Raw genomic sequence first — 18,748 nt, 5'->3', positions numbered from 1 at the left:
TTTTGGGCTGTCATATTTTCATTTTCACTGGCTTCCATGTACTTTTTAATTTTCTCTTTAATTTCTTGGTTAACCTATTCATTTTTTAGTACAATGTTCTTTAATCTCCAAATATTCATGGTCTTTCTAAATTTTTTCTTGTGGTTGATTTTGAATTTCATAGTGCTGTGGTCTGATAGCATGCAAAGTATGATCTTGATCTTTTTGTACTTGTTGAGGGCTGATTTGTGACTCAGTATGTGATCCATTGTGGAGAATATTCCATGTGCACTTGAGAAGAATGTGTATTCTCCTGCTTTAGGATGAAAATTCTGAATATATCTATTAAGTCCATCCAGTCCAGTGTGTCTTTCAGAGCCATTGTTTCCTTGTTGATTTTCTGCCTACATGATCTGTCTTTGCTCTAACTGGGATGTTAAAGTCCCCTTCTATTATGGTATTATTATCAGTGAGTTTCTTTATGTTTGTGATTAATTGATTAATATATTTGGGTTCTACCACATTGGGGTCATAAATATTTATAATTGTTAGATCTTCTTGCTGGGTAGACCCCTTAATTACCATATAATGCCCTTCTTCATCTCTTGTTACAGTCTTTATTTTAAAATCTAGTTTGTTTGATGTAAGTATAATTACTCCAGCTTTCTTCTTGATGACTATTTGCATGATAGATGGTTCTCCATCCCCTTGCTTTCAATCTGCAGGTGTCTTTAGGTCTAAATGAGTCTCCTGTAAGCAGCATATAGACGGGTCTCATTTTCTTATCCACTGATACCCTGTCTTTTGAGTGAAATGTTTAGTCCATTGACATTTAGAGTGAGTACTGAAAGATATGAGTTTAGTGACATTGTGTTGCTTGTAGAGGGTGTTTCTGGTGATGTTCTGTGGTTGTTTCTAGTCTTTGTTGCTTTTGGTCTTTTTGTTTTCTTTTGTCTTCTCTCCAATCAAAGGGTTCCCCTTAACATTTCTTGCAGGGCTGGTTTAGTGGTCATGAACTCCTTTAGTTTTTGTTTGGGAAACTCTTTATTTCTCCTTCTATTTTGAATGACAGCCTTACTGGATAAAGAATTCTTGGCTGCACATTTTTCTGGTTTAGCACTTTGAATATATTCTGCTACTCCTTTCTGGCCTGCCAAGTTTCTGTGGATAGGTCTGCTGCGAATCTGATTTGTCTTCCTTTATAGGTTAAGAACATTTTTGCCTTGCTGCTTACATGATTCTTTTCTCATCTGTGTATTTTGTGAATTTGACTACGATATGCCTTGGTGATGGTCGGTTTTTGTTGAATCTAATGGGAGTTTCCTGGTTTTTTGGATTTTGATGTCTACGTTCTTCTCTAGAGTAGGAAAGTTTTCTGCTTAAATTCACTCACATACACCTTCTGCCCCTTTTTCTCTCTTTTCATCTTCTGAGACTCCTATGATTCGAATGTTATCCCTTTTTAATAAGTCACAGAATTCTCCAAGTCTTGTATCGTGATCTTTTGCTCTGTTTGCCTCCTCTTTTCTGCTTCATTATTCTCTTTATCTTCTAAATCACTGATTTGCTGCTCTGCCTCATCCATCCTTGCCATCATGGCATACATTTGAGATTGCATCTCGGTTATAGCACTTGTAATTTCATCCTGACTAGATTTTATTTCTTTAAATCTCTGCAGGAAGGGATTCTATGCATTTGTCAACCCCAGCTAATATTCTTATTATTGTGCTCATAAATTCTAGCTCAGACATCTTGCTTATATCTGTGTTGATTAAGCCCCTGGCTGTCATTTCTTCCTCCTCTTTCTTTTGGGGGCAAATTCCTTTGTTTTGTCATTTTGGAAGAAGAAAAAAATAAAGTGAAAAATAAAAATGAAAAAATCAAAAATCAAAAATCAAATAAAGGAAGCTAGATCCTAGGTGTGTTTTTAGTCTGCTTGTTGAAGGAATCTTGATAGAGAAAAAAGGGAAAGAAAAGAAAAATAAGACATTTAAAAATTTTAAAAAATAGATAAAATAGAATAAAGTGATATAAAGAAAATGAAATAGAAGAAAAATTAAAAAAAAGTCAATGTAAAGTAGAAAAAATAAAAATAAATTTTTCTCTTTTTGTGTCCACTAAAGAGAATGAAATGAAAGAATGAAAAAAAACCAATTTAATCAAAAACAGAAGCAAAAAAAACGAATGCAAAACAGCAAACAGAATGAAACCTAATGAAGTTGCATCCAGTTTCCCCTAGAACTGAAACTTTGAAGCCCTGTATAGTCCATCTGTTCACTAAGTATGCGATGTGACTTCTGCTGGTCTTCTAGTGGATGTGCTTGGAGGGCGCAGTTGGGCGGGGCTTGGTGTAACAGCTCTATTCTCCACTAGGTTTCACTGCTTAGCTTACTGTGGTTGTCAGTGTTGTGCGCAAATGTGTGCGGAGAGTGGAAATGGCTTCACCGAGTCCCTAGTCTCTGGCACAGGAATGTTGCACTTTCGCCAGTTCACAATCAAGCACCCCTCCTTTGTCTCAGGCGTCTGTCCACCTTCAGCCTCTACCCTCTGCGTGTCCCAAGCTGTCCGCCTGCCAGGCAGCACCTCCCTCCAGAATTTTATATCAGATGAGGTTGTGTTTCAAATCCTCACACTTCAGAGACCCCCCCCCCCCCCCCCCCCCCGGCTTGGACCCATGCTGACTCCCTGTGGGAGGTTCTTGCTGAGCAATGGCTGGGTGCGGGATTGCCTCTGAAAATGTTCATGCGATCACACAGCAGAAGAGGGTCAGAGATTATGTCAAGTCACAACACAGCTGTTACTGGGTTTCACCACACTGTGGTGTCTTTGTCCCAATACCAGCAAACATGGCTGCCCTCTGGGGTCTGCTGGGACCTTTGCCTGTTGGCAGGCCTTGTGGCCTCTACCAAATGCACTCCAAGCAGGGGAATCGCTTCTCCTGGGGTGGCACATGGACCCCTTAGATCCCTCTGCCTGCTCCTGGGAATCTACACTCCTTATTTCTTCACCAGAGCACCAGGCACTGAGTTTCAGAACTTTAGACTCTGGGCTCCACTGTTTATATAATCCTGATGGTATTGAAACCCTCTCCTTTCTTCCTGTCAGTGGTTTTGGGGAACAGATTTCTTGCTCAGTCCCCTGCAAGTGTTTTCACTCTTTCTCTCTCTTTCTCTCCAGCTACTTGCAGGGGAGTGTTTTTCCTGCACTCTCCTCATGTGCTGCACACTCCCCCTTTCTCTGTCTTCTCTGTGCAAAAACAGTTTCCTACCCTCCATGGCTTTTCTCTTCCCTAGTTCACCTCTCTGCAGTGTGTATCCGCTGAGTTCTGTAGCTCAAGTTATGAAGATTGTTGTGTTAACCCTTAGGTCAATTTCCGAGGTGTTCAAAATGGTTTGATGTTGATCTAGCTGAATTTCAGGGACAAGCCAAGCTCAGGGTCTCCATGCTGCTCTGCCATCTTAACTTTTCCCCTCTGTATTAGCCAAAATTTTCATAAGGAAGCTTACTGTTACGTTTTAAAATTATTTGATAGAGAATATATATTAACATTATTTACTATAAAAGTTATAACATAAAACCTAAGATTGTCTTATGGTTGTTATATATGATTAACGAAATTTTATTTTCCCATTTCCATGGGTTATTTTATTATATAAATCTGAGGTTTATTAAAGTTTCTTCTAGTCAAAAAACATAAAACTAAAGAAAATACAACAGTGAATCACATCTCTGTATATAACCTGATTTTGCATGTAAGTGCATAAGAAATTGGCCAGTACAATTTTAAAGCTTCATTCATGCTTACTTCAAAATAACAGAACTATGAGCACAGAGAATCAGAACTTTCTGAATTTCTAAATAATGATGACAAAAGAAGAATGTTAACTTCATATTTTTTGAGGATTATTTTATATTGTCAGAACTTTACCAATAATAGGAAAATTTTTATTTTCTTTTTAAAAAAATAGCATCTTGTTCTTATTTATGGCTATAATATATACTCACATATTTCTAAGGATAATAATTCAGTTTTTAATAGTTTTCTTCTTTTATTTGTTTTCTCTGGTACTTGTTCTAAGCTGGTTATTCTACTGGATATTCTAAAAAATCTGCTGGTACCTTGTTCTCTATAATCAAAGGATGAATAATATAAGGACTGTGTAGGTGAGTGTAGTTCTGTGCCTTTATCCCTGGTAGAACATTTGAGGGAGGCCCACTTATGTGTGATTAAATTGTTAACAGGTATTATGGCTCACTTCACTTATACTTCTTTTCAGGGGTCCTGGTCCAAAATTATTTTGCAGAAAGGAAAATCATTCTATTATACATTACAGATAGAATCTTATTCCTGTTTTGTCTTGCTCTCAAGAATAGAGTGATTATAAAACAGTAGTTAGGGGTGCCTGGGTGGCTCAGTCGGTTAAGCATCTGACTTCGGTTCAGGTCATTATCTTGTTTGTGAGTTCGAGCCCTGTGTTGGGCTGTGTGCTGACAGCTCAGAGCCTGGAGCCTGCTTCAGATTCTGTGTCTCCCCTTCTCTCTGCCCCTCCCATGCTCATGTTCTGTCTCTCTCTCTCTCTCTCTCAGTAATAAATAAATGTTAAAAAAATTTAAAAAACACCAGTAGTTAGTGTCTTTCTAACTACTGGTGAGAAACAGGTGAGAATGATCTTAAATGACGTCAAGAATACAAGGAACTGAAAACTTCTCTTCCCAATGAAACTGTGTATTTCATAAATCAGATAAATTAGTCAAAATACTGAGTTTTTAAATGGTAAAAAATATTCTTGATTTGATTGTTAAAATAAATTTTGAATTCAAAGAAGTATTTTTCAGACCTGTTTATAAGTTGAGGAGTATCACTAACTTGATCTTGTTTTTAAATTACTGGAATATCTGACTTATTTAAGAAGTTGATTTATTCCTGTTCTGAGAAAGCCATTCAATAAAATCAGTTTCTGGTACCATGGAAGTTTTTTTTTTATTATTTTATATTGACCATGTATGGATTGTACTGTTCTGTGGTCTCTAGAAGGAGATTATATGTTAGACTGTCCAAATGATTTGTGTAGTTCAATTTTGTATTATCCATTTGTTGACTTTTATATTTGTCTGTTTATTCTTGCCTTGAAGGAAAATCTAAATGTCAAACTGGTGGAAAATCAAAGAGGACAATTCAAGGCACACATAAAAATACCAAACAGGTACAGCATATACAACTTTCTACTTGTAGAGTTTTAATTTCATTGAGACAATAAATATTGTGTATTTTGTCTTTATGTAAAAATCATTGTAACATTCTTTAGTTAACAAATGTGTGTATAGTACTGTATACCCAGCTCGTACTAAATACTTTACAAATATAAATTTATTGCTGCTTGTCACAGTCCTTCAATGTTGGCATTATTATCTTTATTTAAAAAATGAGGAAACTGAGGTAGGAATAAGTTCTATAACTTGCTAGTGAGTGACAAAGCCAAGATTTGAACCCATGCCATTAATTTCTAGTTTATGCTCTTAATGCTTCTGCTACACATCCCATATTTGTGAATTCTTTATGATTTTCTTTCTTGGTATGACAGTGTCTTTAGGTTGTAGAATAGTAAGAGTATTGTCTCTAAAAATTTTCACATTGCTTTACTAAAATTTAGAGAATGCAAGCCTACTTTATTTAAAAAATTTTTTTAGCATATGAATAGTTTGCTTTTTAATTCATAGTTATTTTCTCTTAAAGCATAGTTATATATGCTTTTCATATGTATTATTTTGGTTTTGATATTAAATATACCAATATGATTCTGTAAGCCAAAAGGTCCATTCACATAAGGAAAGCAGGAACTTCTAATCAAAATGTCATTGTAAGTTCCTAAGAAAATCCCTGACTCCTCACATACAGTGGTATCAATGATAAAAAAATTAGCTTTAATTAAAAAGATAAAGGATTTTCAAAAATAAGATAACCATCTCTGTGGATCAGAAGTAAAACAAACACATTGACAGGTAGGTGGAGTTGGGGATGTGAACCTAATCAACAAATCTTAGGGGTAAAGGAGGCTGAAATGTCCTGATTATGATGGGAAAACAGATGGAGGATATGGTATAAAATTTTAGGCTTGTGTGGGGTTCTACATTAGAAGCAAAAAAAGCTACAATCTTCCTGGGGTTGTGCCCTGTGAATTGATGTCTGAAGTAGTACAAGGGAGTAGCCTGTGGTTTATGACAGGATCTGTATTCTTGAAGGGTGAGAGTTTTAAGTCCTCAATAAAAGACCTCTGGAAGTGAGATCACTTCCAGAGTGGGCTAGATGATGGTCATCATAACACTAGTACACATGGAGTGAGGGTGAGCAAAGTGAAGAACAAAAATACGAGAAATTCAGACTCAAAATGAACTTGTGATGTAAAATGTCAAAGCACACGAGGAGAATAATGTTATAAAATATAGATAACACATTCTGTGAATGAGGTAATGAAAAGTCATTTTCCTAGAGAAGACTTGCAAATAAATGAGCTTAAATTTCTCAAAGGAAAGAATAACTACAAACAAAAAGGAAAATTCTTAAAGAATACAGATGTATATTAATTTTGAACATTTATGGATGAAAGTGAACCAATTAGAAATCTTATAAATGAAATGTCAATGAAATTAAAAAAAACCCATAATTAATGGAGTAAATGTTGTATTGGACAAAGGGAATTTGTGAATTGGAAGACACTACTGTGGAGAATTTAAAACATGTCTCAGAGACCTAACGAGATGGAAAATAAGAAAGATGGATTCCAGGACTGTTGAAAGTAGAGAATAAATAGTGGGCATTGAATATTTGAAAAGATAATGTTGAAAAATTTTCTCATTTTGAGTTCCCAAGAGCTTCAGAGCATAACTGTAGAGCTGAGCAGGGTAAGTAAAAAGAGATATATTCCTAGCTACATTCTAGGGAGTCTGAAGAATGTTAAGGTTAAGGAAAAAAATCTTTAAAAATACCAGGAAGTTGGGGCTCCTGGGTGGCTCAGTCGGTTAAGTGTCCGACTTCGCCTCAGGTCGTGATCTCTCGGTCTGTGAGTTCGAGCCCCGTGTCGGGCTCTGTGCTGACAGCTCAGAGCCTGGAGCCTGTTTCAGATTCTGTGTCTCCCTCTCTCTCTGACCCTCCCCCATTCATGCTCTGTCTCTCTGTGTCTCAAATAAACGTTAAAAAAAAATTTTTTTTTTTTAAATAAAAATAAAAATACCAGGAAATAAACAAAACTACAGAGGAATGACAGATTAATAGCCTTATTATGAACAAAAGGACAATGAAGCAATATATTCAAAGTTTTAAGACAAAATTACTTTTAACCCAGAATTCTATGCTCAGCCAAGTGCAACAGTAAAATAAAGCCATTTTTAGATATTTTAGACAAAGACTAAGTGTTTGCCACCCACTGACCCTTAATGAAGGAACTATCAAAGATGAACTTAAAGAAGAAAAGGTAACGTGGAGGAAGGAGCGTGATAAAAAGGTATGTGTAAAATATGTTCGTAAGTCTTACTAACAGTTGATGGTTTGAAAACGCACACAATTAGATTTAGAAAAGTGAACTATAGTTTTAGACAATATTAACATGAAAGCTAGATTGTAGGGAGTTAGAATGGAGTTAGAGTGATAAAATCCTTGTCTTATTTAGGAGGAAGTTTTTGTTAGGAAAATATGAAGTAAATGTGTATGATAAAAAGGCCATCTACTAAAAGCAGCCATGATTTCCAAATAGAGGAAAAGAGGAAGTAAATAAATCAAAGTTTTTCAACCCCGTAAAAGGCAAGAGAAAGAAAAGAAAAATTATGGTAAAAAACACAAAAGATGGTGGTGGATATTAAGCATAAATATATTAGCAAACATAATATATGTAAACTGATTAAATTCACTACTTACAAGTACTGTGTGTTAACTGGTTGTGTCACTGGAGCTGCACAGGTTAAGTTCACCACTTAAAAGGCAGTTGATTGAACTAAATCTCTCATTTCAAATTGAGCTATATGTTGCTTACAAGGGACACATTTAAAACTTCAAGGAAAGAGGGCGCCTGGGTGGCTCAGTTGGTTAAGTGGCCGACTTCAGCTCAGGTCATGATCTCACGGTCCATAAGTTCAAGTCCCACGTCAGGCTCTGTGCTGACAGCTCAGAGCCTGGAGCCTGTTTCAGAGTCTGTGTCTCCCTCTCTCTGACCCTCCCCCATTCATGCTCTGTCTCTCTCTGTCTCAAAAATAAATAAACGTTAAAAAAAAAAATTTCTTTAAAACTTCAAGGAAAGACAAAAAACAAAGGGATAGAAAAAGATCCAGGTAGATACTTGGTATTCTAGATATACTCTAAAGTTAGTATAGCAATACTCAGATCAGTTGGAATTCAACATGAAATGCATTGACAACATAAAGATGGTAGTTGCATAATGGTGAAAAGAATAATCATCTATGGAGTATAAAAATAGTAAATTTTTATGTACCTTACAGCATAAGCTTGAAATAAGTAAAGCCCAAACTAACAGAATTATAGTAGGAAATGTACATTCATAATCATACTAGGAAATATTAATATCTCCTACTCAGAAACTGATAGATCAAGCAGAAAAAAAATAGTAAGGTTACAGAATTAGGAGTACAATTATGTTACATCTCACATAAATAAATATATGTGTGTGTATTGGCACTCAAGAAATAGTGTACACAGAACATATATGCAAAAATTGACCACATAGTAGGTCGTAAGGGTAGTCTCAATAAATAGAAGTCAGAGAAGTCAGAACATGTTCTTTGACTGTAAGTGCAATTAAATTAGAAAAAAAAATGGAAGGGTATTTTAACATCATATACAAAAAATAGATTATTGTTGGACTAAAGCCCAAATGTGAGAACAAAAATTTAAAACTATCTAGAAAGATATTTTTATTACCTTGAAATAGGAGAGACTTTCCTAGATAAGACAAAAAACACAATTCATGCATAAGTTACGTAAAATTAAATTTATATGCTAAAAAACTCAGTTAAACAAAACTAAAGGTAAGACTGGGAGAAGATACTATATATCAAAATTTATAAAGAGCTAAGATTAATCAGAAAAAAACCGTAAAAAATTGTGGGAAACCTGAATAGCTTGTAAACTGAAAAGATGCTTCATTTTAGTAGTAACCAGGGAAATGCGTCTTGTGAAATCTTGCCACTTTGCCCTCTAGAACTAGGTTCATCATCAGCATATCTTCTGTATTTCACTCTTCTCTTGAACATTCCTTTTACCTTCTTGTTTTAAAACTAAATCCCAACTCACTTGTGAGGATCCTGCTTCCACGGTCTTTAAGTAATAGCTGCAGCACTTCGATCTCTGGTTGTAGAGTTTGGTTAGGTTTTCTGCCTTTCCTTACTGCCATTTCAGACAGTTCTCCCTTCTATCTCCTAAAACTCCCTGGATCTGAAGTGTGTGCTATCAGACTGTACCACCTGCGTTTCCTTCTTGTAGTTGCTGACAGACTTCTAGGTCACTTTTTATTCCTTGAAGATATAATTTCCAGGCTCACTGCAGGCTTTCTACCATCACTGCCATCCTCTCAATTCCTTGCATTTCTTTCTTCCAGCAGTCTTATCTTCTACTCATTTCCATGGTCACACTCTTGCCTTGTCCTTACTGATAACCACTCTTCCTCCAGGATCTCAGTCTCCATCCCTCTTCTACCTGTCATCTTTCTTTCCACCTTACTTCTTCTGATCTCCTGACTCTAATTGTTCTTCAACCCCATATAATCTGTAATTTATTGATCCTGCTACCCTTTGGCTATCTTTCACTTTCCATATGTCTACACTTCCCTGAAAATCCATCTGAGATTCTATGGTTTGTCTGTCATAATCATTTTCTTGCATACTCTCTTGACTGTCTTACTACCCTGCCCCTTGGCAGTATATGCTTGGCAGGACTGTCCTGTTTAAATCTACCTTTCTGCCTGTTGTGCTCTGTATACCTATGCATTTTGAACATGGGTAGAGAAAAGTATCAATTATGTTGACTAGTCTATTTTTACATTTATGACCGCTAACTTCACACGGATAGTACTGTCCCAAAGTCCTATTGCATGCCCCTAGCTTTTTATGTCAATACAGATCCCAGAGTTATTAAAAGAATAATAAAGGAATACTACAGATAACTCTATATGACACAAATTTGATAACCTAGATGAAATGGACTAAGTCCTTTAAAGGCACACTATCAAAACTCTGTGAAGAGGGGCACCTGGGTGGCTCAGTCAGTTAAGCCTCTGACTTTGGCTAAGGTCATGATTTCATGGTTTGTGAGGTGGAGTCCCGCATCAGGGGCTGACAGCTCTGAGCCTGGAGCTTGCTTAGGATTCTGTGTCTCCCTATCTCTCTGCCCCTCCCCCCTTTGTGCTCTGTCTCTGTCTCTCAAAAATAAACAAACATTTGAAAAAAAAAAAAACCTCTCTGAAGAAGAAATAGATAATCTTTATAGGCCTAAAGCTATAAAGAAATTGAATCAGTAATTAATAATCTTCCAAAACAGAAAGTGCCAGGCCCCTGTGGATTCATTGTTGAATTCTAAGTATTTAAGGAAGAAATCAAACCAATTCTCTACAGTCTCTTTCAGAGGGTAGAGGCAGAGGGAATAGTTCCTAACTCATTTAATCAGGCCCTAATACCAAAATCAGACAAAAACATTGTAAGAAAAGATAACTGCAGACCAATAACTCTCACGAACATAGATGAAAGACAGTCCTCCATAAAATATTAGCAAATTGTATCCCACAATATTTGAAAAGAATGATACACTATGACCAAATGGGATTTATCCCAAGGACAAAGCTAGTTCAACACTCGAAAGTAAATAAATGTAATGCATTACATCAGCAGGCTAAAAAGAAAAATCACATTATCATATCAATAGGTGCAGAAAAAACATGTGACAAAACTCAACACTGATTTATGACAAAAACCTTCAGGAAGCTAGGAATAGAGGGGAGTTTCCTGAACTTGATAAAATAAAATCTACAAAAAAACCTACAACTAATGTGATACTTAATGGTGAGAAAGTAGAAGCTTTCCCACTAAGATCAGTTATAAGGCAAGGATGCCCCTTTCACTACTGGTTTTCAACATTATAATGGAAGTTCTCCTAATGCAGTATGACAAGAAAAGGAAATAAAAGGCATACAGCTTGGGAAGGAAGGAATAAAACTGTCTTTGTCCACAGATGATAAGATTATGTAAGAAATCTGAAAGTATCAAGAAAAAACTCCTGGAACTAATAACCCATTAGAGCAGGTTGCAGGGTAGAAGATTAATACACAGAAGTCAGTGGCTTTCCTGTATACCAGTGATGAACAAGTGGAATTTAAAATTAAAAACACAATACCATTTATATTAACACTCCCTTGAATTAAATACGTAAGTATAAATCTAAGAATGTATGTATGGATCTATATGAAAAAAATGATAAAACTCTGATGAAAGAAATCAAAGAACTAAATAAATGGAAAGGCATTCCATGTTCATGAATAGAAAGACTGAATATTGTCAAGATGTCATTTCTTCCCAGCTTTATATGTAGATTCAGTATAATCCTGACAACTTATTTTATAGATACTGACAAACTGGTTCTAAACTGTATGTGGAGTCAACGAAATATTGAAGAAGAACAAAGTTGGAGGACTGACACTACCCAACTTTCAGACTTTCTATAAAATTACAGTAATCAAGGCATGTGTTGTTGGCAAAACAATAGGTAAATGGATCATGGAAGAGAATAGAGAGCCCAGAAATAGGCCCACATAAATAGCTAGCTACTCTTTAACACAAGAGCAAAGGCAATACAATGGAACAAATACGGTTTTTTCAACAAATCATGCTAGACCAACTGGATGGACATCCATATGCAAAAAATGAATCTAGGCAGATACCTTATACCCTTCACAAAGTTAAACCAAAAAATGGATCATAAACCTAAATGTAAAGTGCAAAAACTATAACATTCCTGATAACATAGAAGACCTAAATGACCTTGGGTATGGTGATGAGATTTTAGATATAATATCAAATTTGTGATCCATGAAGGAAATCTTGATAAGCTAGATTTAATTAAAATTAAAGCTTTGCTCTACAAAAGACAATGTCAAGAGAATGAGAAGACAGGCCACAGACTGGGAGAAAATATTTGCAAAAGACACCCTTGTTAAAGGATTGTTATCCAAAATATATGAAGAACTCTTTAAACTCAAATAGTAAGATACAGTGTTATATTAGTTTTAGGTGTACAGTATACTGATTAAACAACACTGTATGTTAACTGCCCTAGAATTAAAATAATAAAAAACCTCAATGATAAGAAAACAAGCAACCTGATTAACAAACAGGCCAGAGGATGTACAGAAGGCAAATCAGCATATGAAAAGATACTCCACATCATATGGCATCAGGGAAATGTAAGTTAAAGCAACAATGAGATGTTACTACACACCCATTAGAATGGCCAAAATTGGGAATACTGATAACACCAGATGCTGGTAAAGATGTGGAATCACAGGAACTCTCATTCATTGCTCATGAGAATGCACACTGGTATAGTCACTTAGGAAGACAGTCTGGCAGTTTATAAATTGCTAGTTTATAAAGTCTTATAAAACTAAACCTACTCTTACCATATAATCGAATAGTCCTGGTCCTTGGTATTTATACAGAGGAGTTGAAAACTTAATGTCCACGCAAAAGTTTGCACATGGATGTTTATAGCAACTTTATTCATAATTGTCAAAACTTGGAAAAAACCAAGATGTCTTTCAGTAGGTGAATGGATAAATAAGCTGTGGTACATCCAGGCAATGGAATGTTATTCAGTAAAAAGAAAAGAGCTATCAAGCTATAAAAAGACATGGAGGGGGGGTGCCTGAGTGGCCTAGTCAGTTAAGCGCCCGACTTAAGCTCAGGTCATGATCTCATGGTTTGTGGGTTTGAGCCCTGTGTCAGCTCTGTGCTGACAGCTCAGACCCTGGAGCCTGCTTCAGATTATGTCTCCCTCTCTCTCTCTCTGCCCCTCCCCCGCTCACACTCTGTCTCTTAAAATGAATGTTAAAAAAAGAAAAAAGTCATGGAGGAACTTTATTATTATTTAAAAAAAATTTTTAAATTGTTTATTTTTGAGAGAGATACAGAGCATGAGCAGGGGAGGGGCAGAGAGAGAGGGTGACACAGAATCTGAAGCAGTCTCTAGGCACTGAGCCGTCAGCACAGAGCCTGACTTGGGGTCTTGAACTCATGAGCTGAGCCATGAGATCATGATCTCAGCTAAAGTTGGAGGCTTAACCGACTGAGCCACCCAGGCACCCTGACATGGAGGAACTTTAAATGCTTACTACCAAGTGAAAGAATCCAACCTCAAAAGGGTACATACAATATGTTTATATGGCGTTCTAGAAAAGGCAAAACTGTGGAGACAAGATCAGTGGGGTGGACGCTGCCCAGTAAACATCATTAAAGTCTTCCCCCTCACCACCATTGTGTCTAAGTCAGAGTCTCCCAAAGAGCCTGAACAGCTGTGGAAGCTTTTCATCGGAGGTTTGAGCTTTGAAACAACTGATGAGAATCTGAGGAGCCATTTTGAGCAATGGGGAACGCTTATGGACTGTGTGGTAATGAGAGGTCCAAACACCAAACACTCCAGAGGCTTTGGGTTTACCACGTATGCCACTGTGGAAGAGGTGGATGCAGCCATGAATGCAGAGCCACATAGGGTGGATGGAAGAGTTGTAGAACCAAAGACGGCTGTCTCAAGAGAAGATTCTCAAAGACCTGGTGCCCACTTAACTGTGAAAAAGATTTTTGTCAGTGGCATTAGAGAAGACACTGAAGGTCATCATCTAAGAGATTATTTTGAACAGTATGGGAAAATTGAAGTGATTGAAATCATGACTGACTGAGGCAGTGGTAAAAAAAGGGGCTTTGCTTTTGTAACATTTGATGACCATGACTCTGTAGATAAGATTGTCGTTCAAAAATACCGTACTGTGAATGGCCATAAATGTGAAGTAAGGAAAGCTGTATCTAAGCAAGAGATGGCTGGTGCTTCATTCAGCCAAAGAGGCTGAAGTGGTTCTGGAAACCTTGGTGGTGGTCATGGAGGTGGTTTTGGTGGGAATGACAACAGTGGTCATGGAGGAAACATGAGTGGGCGAGGTGGCTTTGGTGGCAGTTGAGGAGGTGGTAGATATGGTGGCAGTGGAAATGGCTATAATGGATTTGGTAATTTGGTAATGATGGAAGCAACTTTGGAGGTGGTGGAAGCTATAACGATTTTGGCAATTACAAAAATCAGTCTTCAAATTTTGGACACAAGAAAGGAGGAAAGTTTGGAGGCAGAAGCTCTGGCCATTAAATCACGAAGCCAAGGTATCTATGGAGGTTCCAGCAGCAGCAGTGACTATGGCAGTGGCAGAAGGTTTTAATTACTGCCAGGAAACAAAGCTTGGCAGGAGAGGAGAGCCAGAGAAGTGACAGGGAAGCTACAGGTTACAACAGATTTGTGAGCTCAGCCAAGCACAGTGTGGCCGGGTCTAGCTGCTACAAAGAAGACATATTTTAGGCAATACTCATGTGTATGGGCAAAAAAGTTGAGGACCGTATTTGTGACTAATTGTATAACAGGTTATTTTAGTTTCTGTTCTGTAGAAAGTGTAAAGCATTCTAACAAAGGGTTTTAATGTAGATTTTTTTTTTGTATGCATACTGTTGATTGCTAAATGTAATAGTCTGATCATGATGATGAATAAATGTGTCTTAAAAAATAAAAGATCAGTAGTTGCCAGAGGTTCGGGTGTGGAGTTAGGGAGGGGAGAACAGTCAGAGCACAGAAGATTCCAGATAGCATACTATGTATGATACTTTAATGATGGATACGTGCCATTATACATTTGTCCAAACCCATAAAATGACCAACACCAAGAGTAAACTGTAAGGTAAACTATAATCTTCGGGCGATTATGATGTGTCAGTGTAGGTACATCAAGAAAATATATGTTGAATTTTATGTGCCCATGTACTTTTCTGCGAATTGGTCCATAGGCATCATTAGAGTATCAGGGGAGTCAATGAGCCCTTCTGAGAGAGATGAGTCAGAAATCTCAATTTCTCCCCTCCTCTTTCACTCTCCTTACCTTTATTCTTCCTCTTTCCCTCAAGAGTCATTGATTAAAACAGTATAATGTCACGGAATTCAGTTGTGTCAAACCTTTCTCACCAATTTAGATTGCTTTGTCTTCTTGAGGATCTTGAAAGCTTACTACAGTGAGCTGTAGTAAGGGGATAATTCTCTGATTTTGAATCTTGGTTTCATTACTTAGTGTGAGACCTTGTGTTCATTTCCTAATTTAGTTAAACCTGAGTTTTCTCTTCTGTAAAATGGAGTTAATAAAGTTACCTATTATATAAAATTGCTTCAAAGATTAAATGAAGTGTAACTGTGTGGAAAGCACTTAGCACAGTGCCTGGCACATAGCAAGTATACCATGAATGTTAGATGCTGCTGCAGTTATTTATTATCATTGCTATTATTTTTATCAGTGGTAAGTAAGAGCCATGTACTTTGGAACTCTATAGTGACTTAATCTCTACAATTTGATTTACCTGTTCCACTCTTTTTCACAAATTTGACAATTTTGCCATTAGTTTATTCCCATTTTTTTCTATGAGCACATTTCTTCTCTTATTCATCTTTCCCACTATAATCATACCTAACATTATTTGGGCACTAATTGTATGCTAGGTGCTATGTGAAATGCTTTATGAACATTGGAGTAGAAGTTGGAAGACTAGGTTCTAGTCCTGGTTCCATCACTCACCCTTTGACCTGCTAAAAAATTCAATCTTTCTGAGCCTCAGTTTTGTTATCTATATAGGAATAATAAATATTTGTCCTGTCTTTACAGTTTGTTGGAATGATTAAATGATAAGTCTTCAAAATCCTTTGATAAAATATAAATAAGCATGCAAGTATAAAGTATTACTATTGTTGCAAAGTTAAACATCAAATTTGCATAGCATATTGCCCTGTAAATGGAATTTTCTAACTGTAGTAGTTTTTTGCCTTACTAGCAACTTTCCTAGTAAAAGCTTCACATAGAGCAATCACAGAGAATAGAAACATCTTAACCTGCAAGCAGTAGTGGCTATTCTACATTGTAAGAAGGGATGGCAAAATGTTTGAATCATATACACATGGTTGCGTGACAAGGTAAATGCATAAATGGGTGAAAATGAGTGAAAGTACTTTTGAAAATTCATAAGATTAGAATCTAAAGTCACAGGAAGCTACTCGCTCTTTGCTGATCAGTGTAGAACAACTTCATGAAGGAGGCACAATTTGGGAAACTTCACAAATTAACTTTAACTTTGGATGGTGTATGGGAAGAGAAGTGAAATGGTCTGGGCTGTATGGTAAAGGGCTGGCAGCACAGGGCCTGCATTACATTACACGCAGTGTAAATGGTAAGCAGTGTTTTTGTGGAGCTCTAATGGGAAGATGGTCTCCTGTGGCTATATGATCTTTGACAAATGAGCCTCTGAACCTCAGTTTTCTGAACTATAAAGTGGAGCTAATAATACATAGTTTATGAATTGTTTGAAGGAGGTTAGAAGATTATGTAAAGTTGCTTTATGATGTTTTGTTGTCCCTGTTATCAGGAGAGTGGACAGAATTGAGCTTGACTTTGGGATAGATGCTAGTTGAATGGGATTTTGAATTTGGTTTAATCCAAGGAAGGGATATTTGCCATAATAATAAAATTATTTACTACTAGGGCCAGAAAGAACTGGGAAAGCAAGTGAGGCAAAGATGTTGTGGATTGTTGATAATCACTTCAAATTTTATTGCTTGAGTATTGAGAATTTGGACCTGGGCTAGGGCTATCACATAAAATGTTTGCTAGTTTTCGTTTGTGAAATCTGGTTGGGGGACTGTGGAGGGAGGGTAAGCAGCTCCATCTCAACCTCCCAAATGCGTATATGTCTGTGTATGTATGTATACTTTATTTGCTTCCTTTTTGGTGTTAAAGATTCTGTGTAAAACAAAGATAGGCTATAAAAGATTTACGAAGTTTAGGAATTGCTGTTATATTGAAGACCAGAGCCTAAAACAAAACAGGAGGGTATTAGCCTGTTTCGGCTACTGTCCACTCTAGAGCTCTTCTATGAAAAAGAAAAACAAGCAATCAGGAATGATACACACACACACAAAACAACCCAAAGAAACCTGGGATTGTTTGTTGCTCTAACTGTAGTAGAGGGTTAATATTTATTTATTTTTCAGTTTAAGTAGCCACAGAAAGATAAGCAACTCTTTTGTACTTCTAGTGAGAAGCTTCAGGTTTGCATTTTGAATTTCGGTCTTTATGTAAACTACATGCTTTTTGGTGGAATGACTCTGTGGTAGAGTCTGTAAAACTATAGAATGTAATCTTTATTTTCAAGCTTGCCAGTGCAACTGAGCAAAGAATGGGTCCTTTAGTGCTCCTTTTTGACTAAGGGTCTGTTAACTGTTGAAGCCATGCTAATCTTCAGTAAGACATGTCTGAAATAAAAACATGTCCTTAAAAACCTGCTGGTTTTAAGATGAGAAGCTTCGTTTTGATGAATTCAGTGTGGTATAAGATAAAAAGAAGAATGTCACGTTTTTAAGTATTTATGTTGAAAAATGTGTTTTATACAAAAGTCCAATCCCTGAAGGCTTTTACAAAATATTTTTATACGTTTATGTTTTGTTTTATCTTACCAGAATGTTGGAGTAGACTGTAAGATAACATCATCTACAACTGGAGATAAACACTTTGATAAAAGTCCCACTAAAGCACGGCATCCTCGGAAAATTGATCTAAGAGCTAGATACTGGGCATTTCTTTTTGACAATCTTCGCCGGGCAGTAGATGAAATTTATGAAACTTGTGAATCAGATCAGAGTGTGGTAGAATGTAAGGTAAGGTTTGCCTGGAGACTCTGAAAGCCAAATTCTCTAATTTTTGTTATACCTGACATGATCATTTTCCTCAGTATGCAGTACTGTATTGTTAACTATCAGTGTCATCATGCTGTATATTAGATCCTCACAACTTATTCATCTTATAACTGAAATTTTGTACCCTTTCATCAGCTCTATCTTCCCCACTCCTTGGAACCACTATTCTACCCTCCTTCTATGATGGCTTCAGGTTTTTTTGGTTTTGATTTTTTGAGTACCCCCCCTTTTTTTTTGTATTACCTAATTATGTACTTTAATATTCTGTGCAAGATTTGGTAGAAAGCTGTGTTAATACATATTCCTGGGCCAGAAACCAAAAAGATGGATACACACACACACACCCCACATAAAATTATTTTACAAATCTCTCTTATCTGCATTTTCCATTAGTACTGTAGGTGGCACTAGTGAGATTTTCACATTCTTTGGTTTCATGTTTAATGTCTTTAATTGGACATTGCTCCCTTTCTGCTACCATTCTGATCACTCTCCTAATTCACTGTGGTCAGGGAAAAGTGAGATTGATAGCTAACCATAAACGATCCTGGGTGGGATTGGGATGTCATTCTAAGGTGTGTTTTCCAATTTCAGATAACCTTGTGTTTGTAATAGGACATTAAACACATAGTACAATCTGTTTCTAAAAATTCACTAAAAAGCCTTACCTTTTAGTAAGTAGAACTATATGCTATCTTATTTAATACTGAATGAAATTATTTTGAGAAAAACCAGAGT

At 36.5% G+C, this 18,748-nt stretch overlaps 1 protein-coding gene and 1 pseudogene across 3 annotated transcripts in view; both read left to right on the top strand.

Annotated features, from left to right (window-relative positions):
• Window positions 1-18,748, top strand: part of SCAPER (S-phase cyclin A associated protein in the ER) — a 504,168-nt gene that overhangs the window by 19,950 nt on the left and 465,470 nt on the right. For 2 of the 3 annotated variants that reach the window (XM_019441358.2, XM_019441356.2), the window contains exons 3-4: window positions 5,113-5,183; window positions 17,774-17,971. In XM_019441358.2, the coding sequence (XP_019296903.1) occupies window positions 5,113-5,183; window positions 17,774-17,971 (269 nt within the window). The remainder of the gene's footprint in view (window positions 1-5,112; window positions 5,184-17,773; window positions 17,972-18,748) is intronic. The other variant, XM_019441359.2, reaches the window with a different exon arrangement.
• LOC109262559 (heterogeneous nuclear ribonucleoprotein A1-like) lies at window positions 12,522-14,564 on the top strand (annotated as a pseudogene).

Source organism: Panthera pardus, unplaced genomic scaffold (assembly GCF_024362965.1).
Source record: "Panthera pardus isolate Hobbes unplaced genomic scaffold, ASM2436296v1 HiC_scaffold_24, whole genome shotgun sequence".
Lineage (NCBI taxonomy): Eukaryota > Metazoa > Chordata > Mammalia > Carnivora > Felidae > Panthera > Panthera pardus.
The sequence above is the reverse complement of the archived record's forward strand: the minus strand, read 5'-3'. Positions and strand labels throughout refer to the sequence as shown.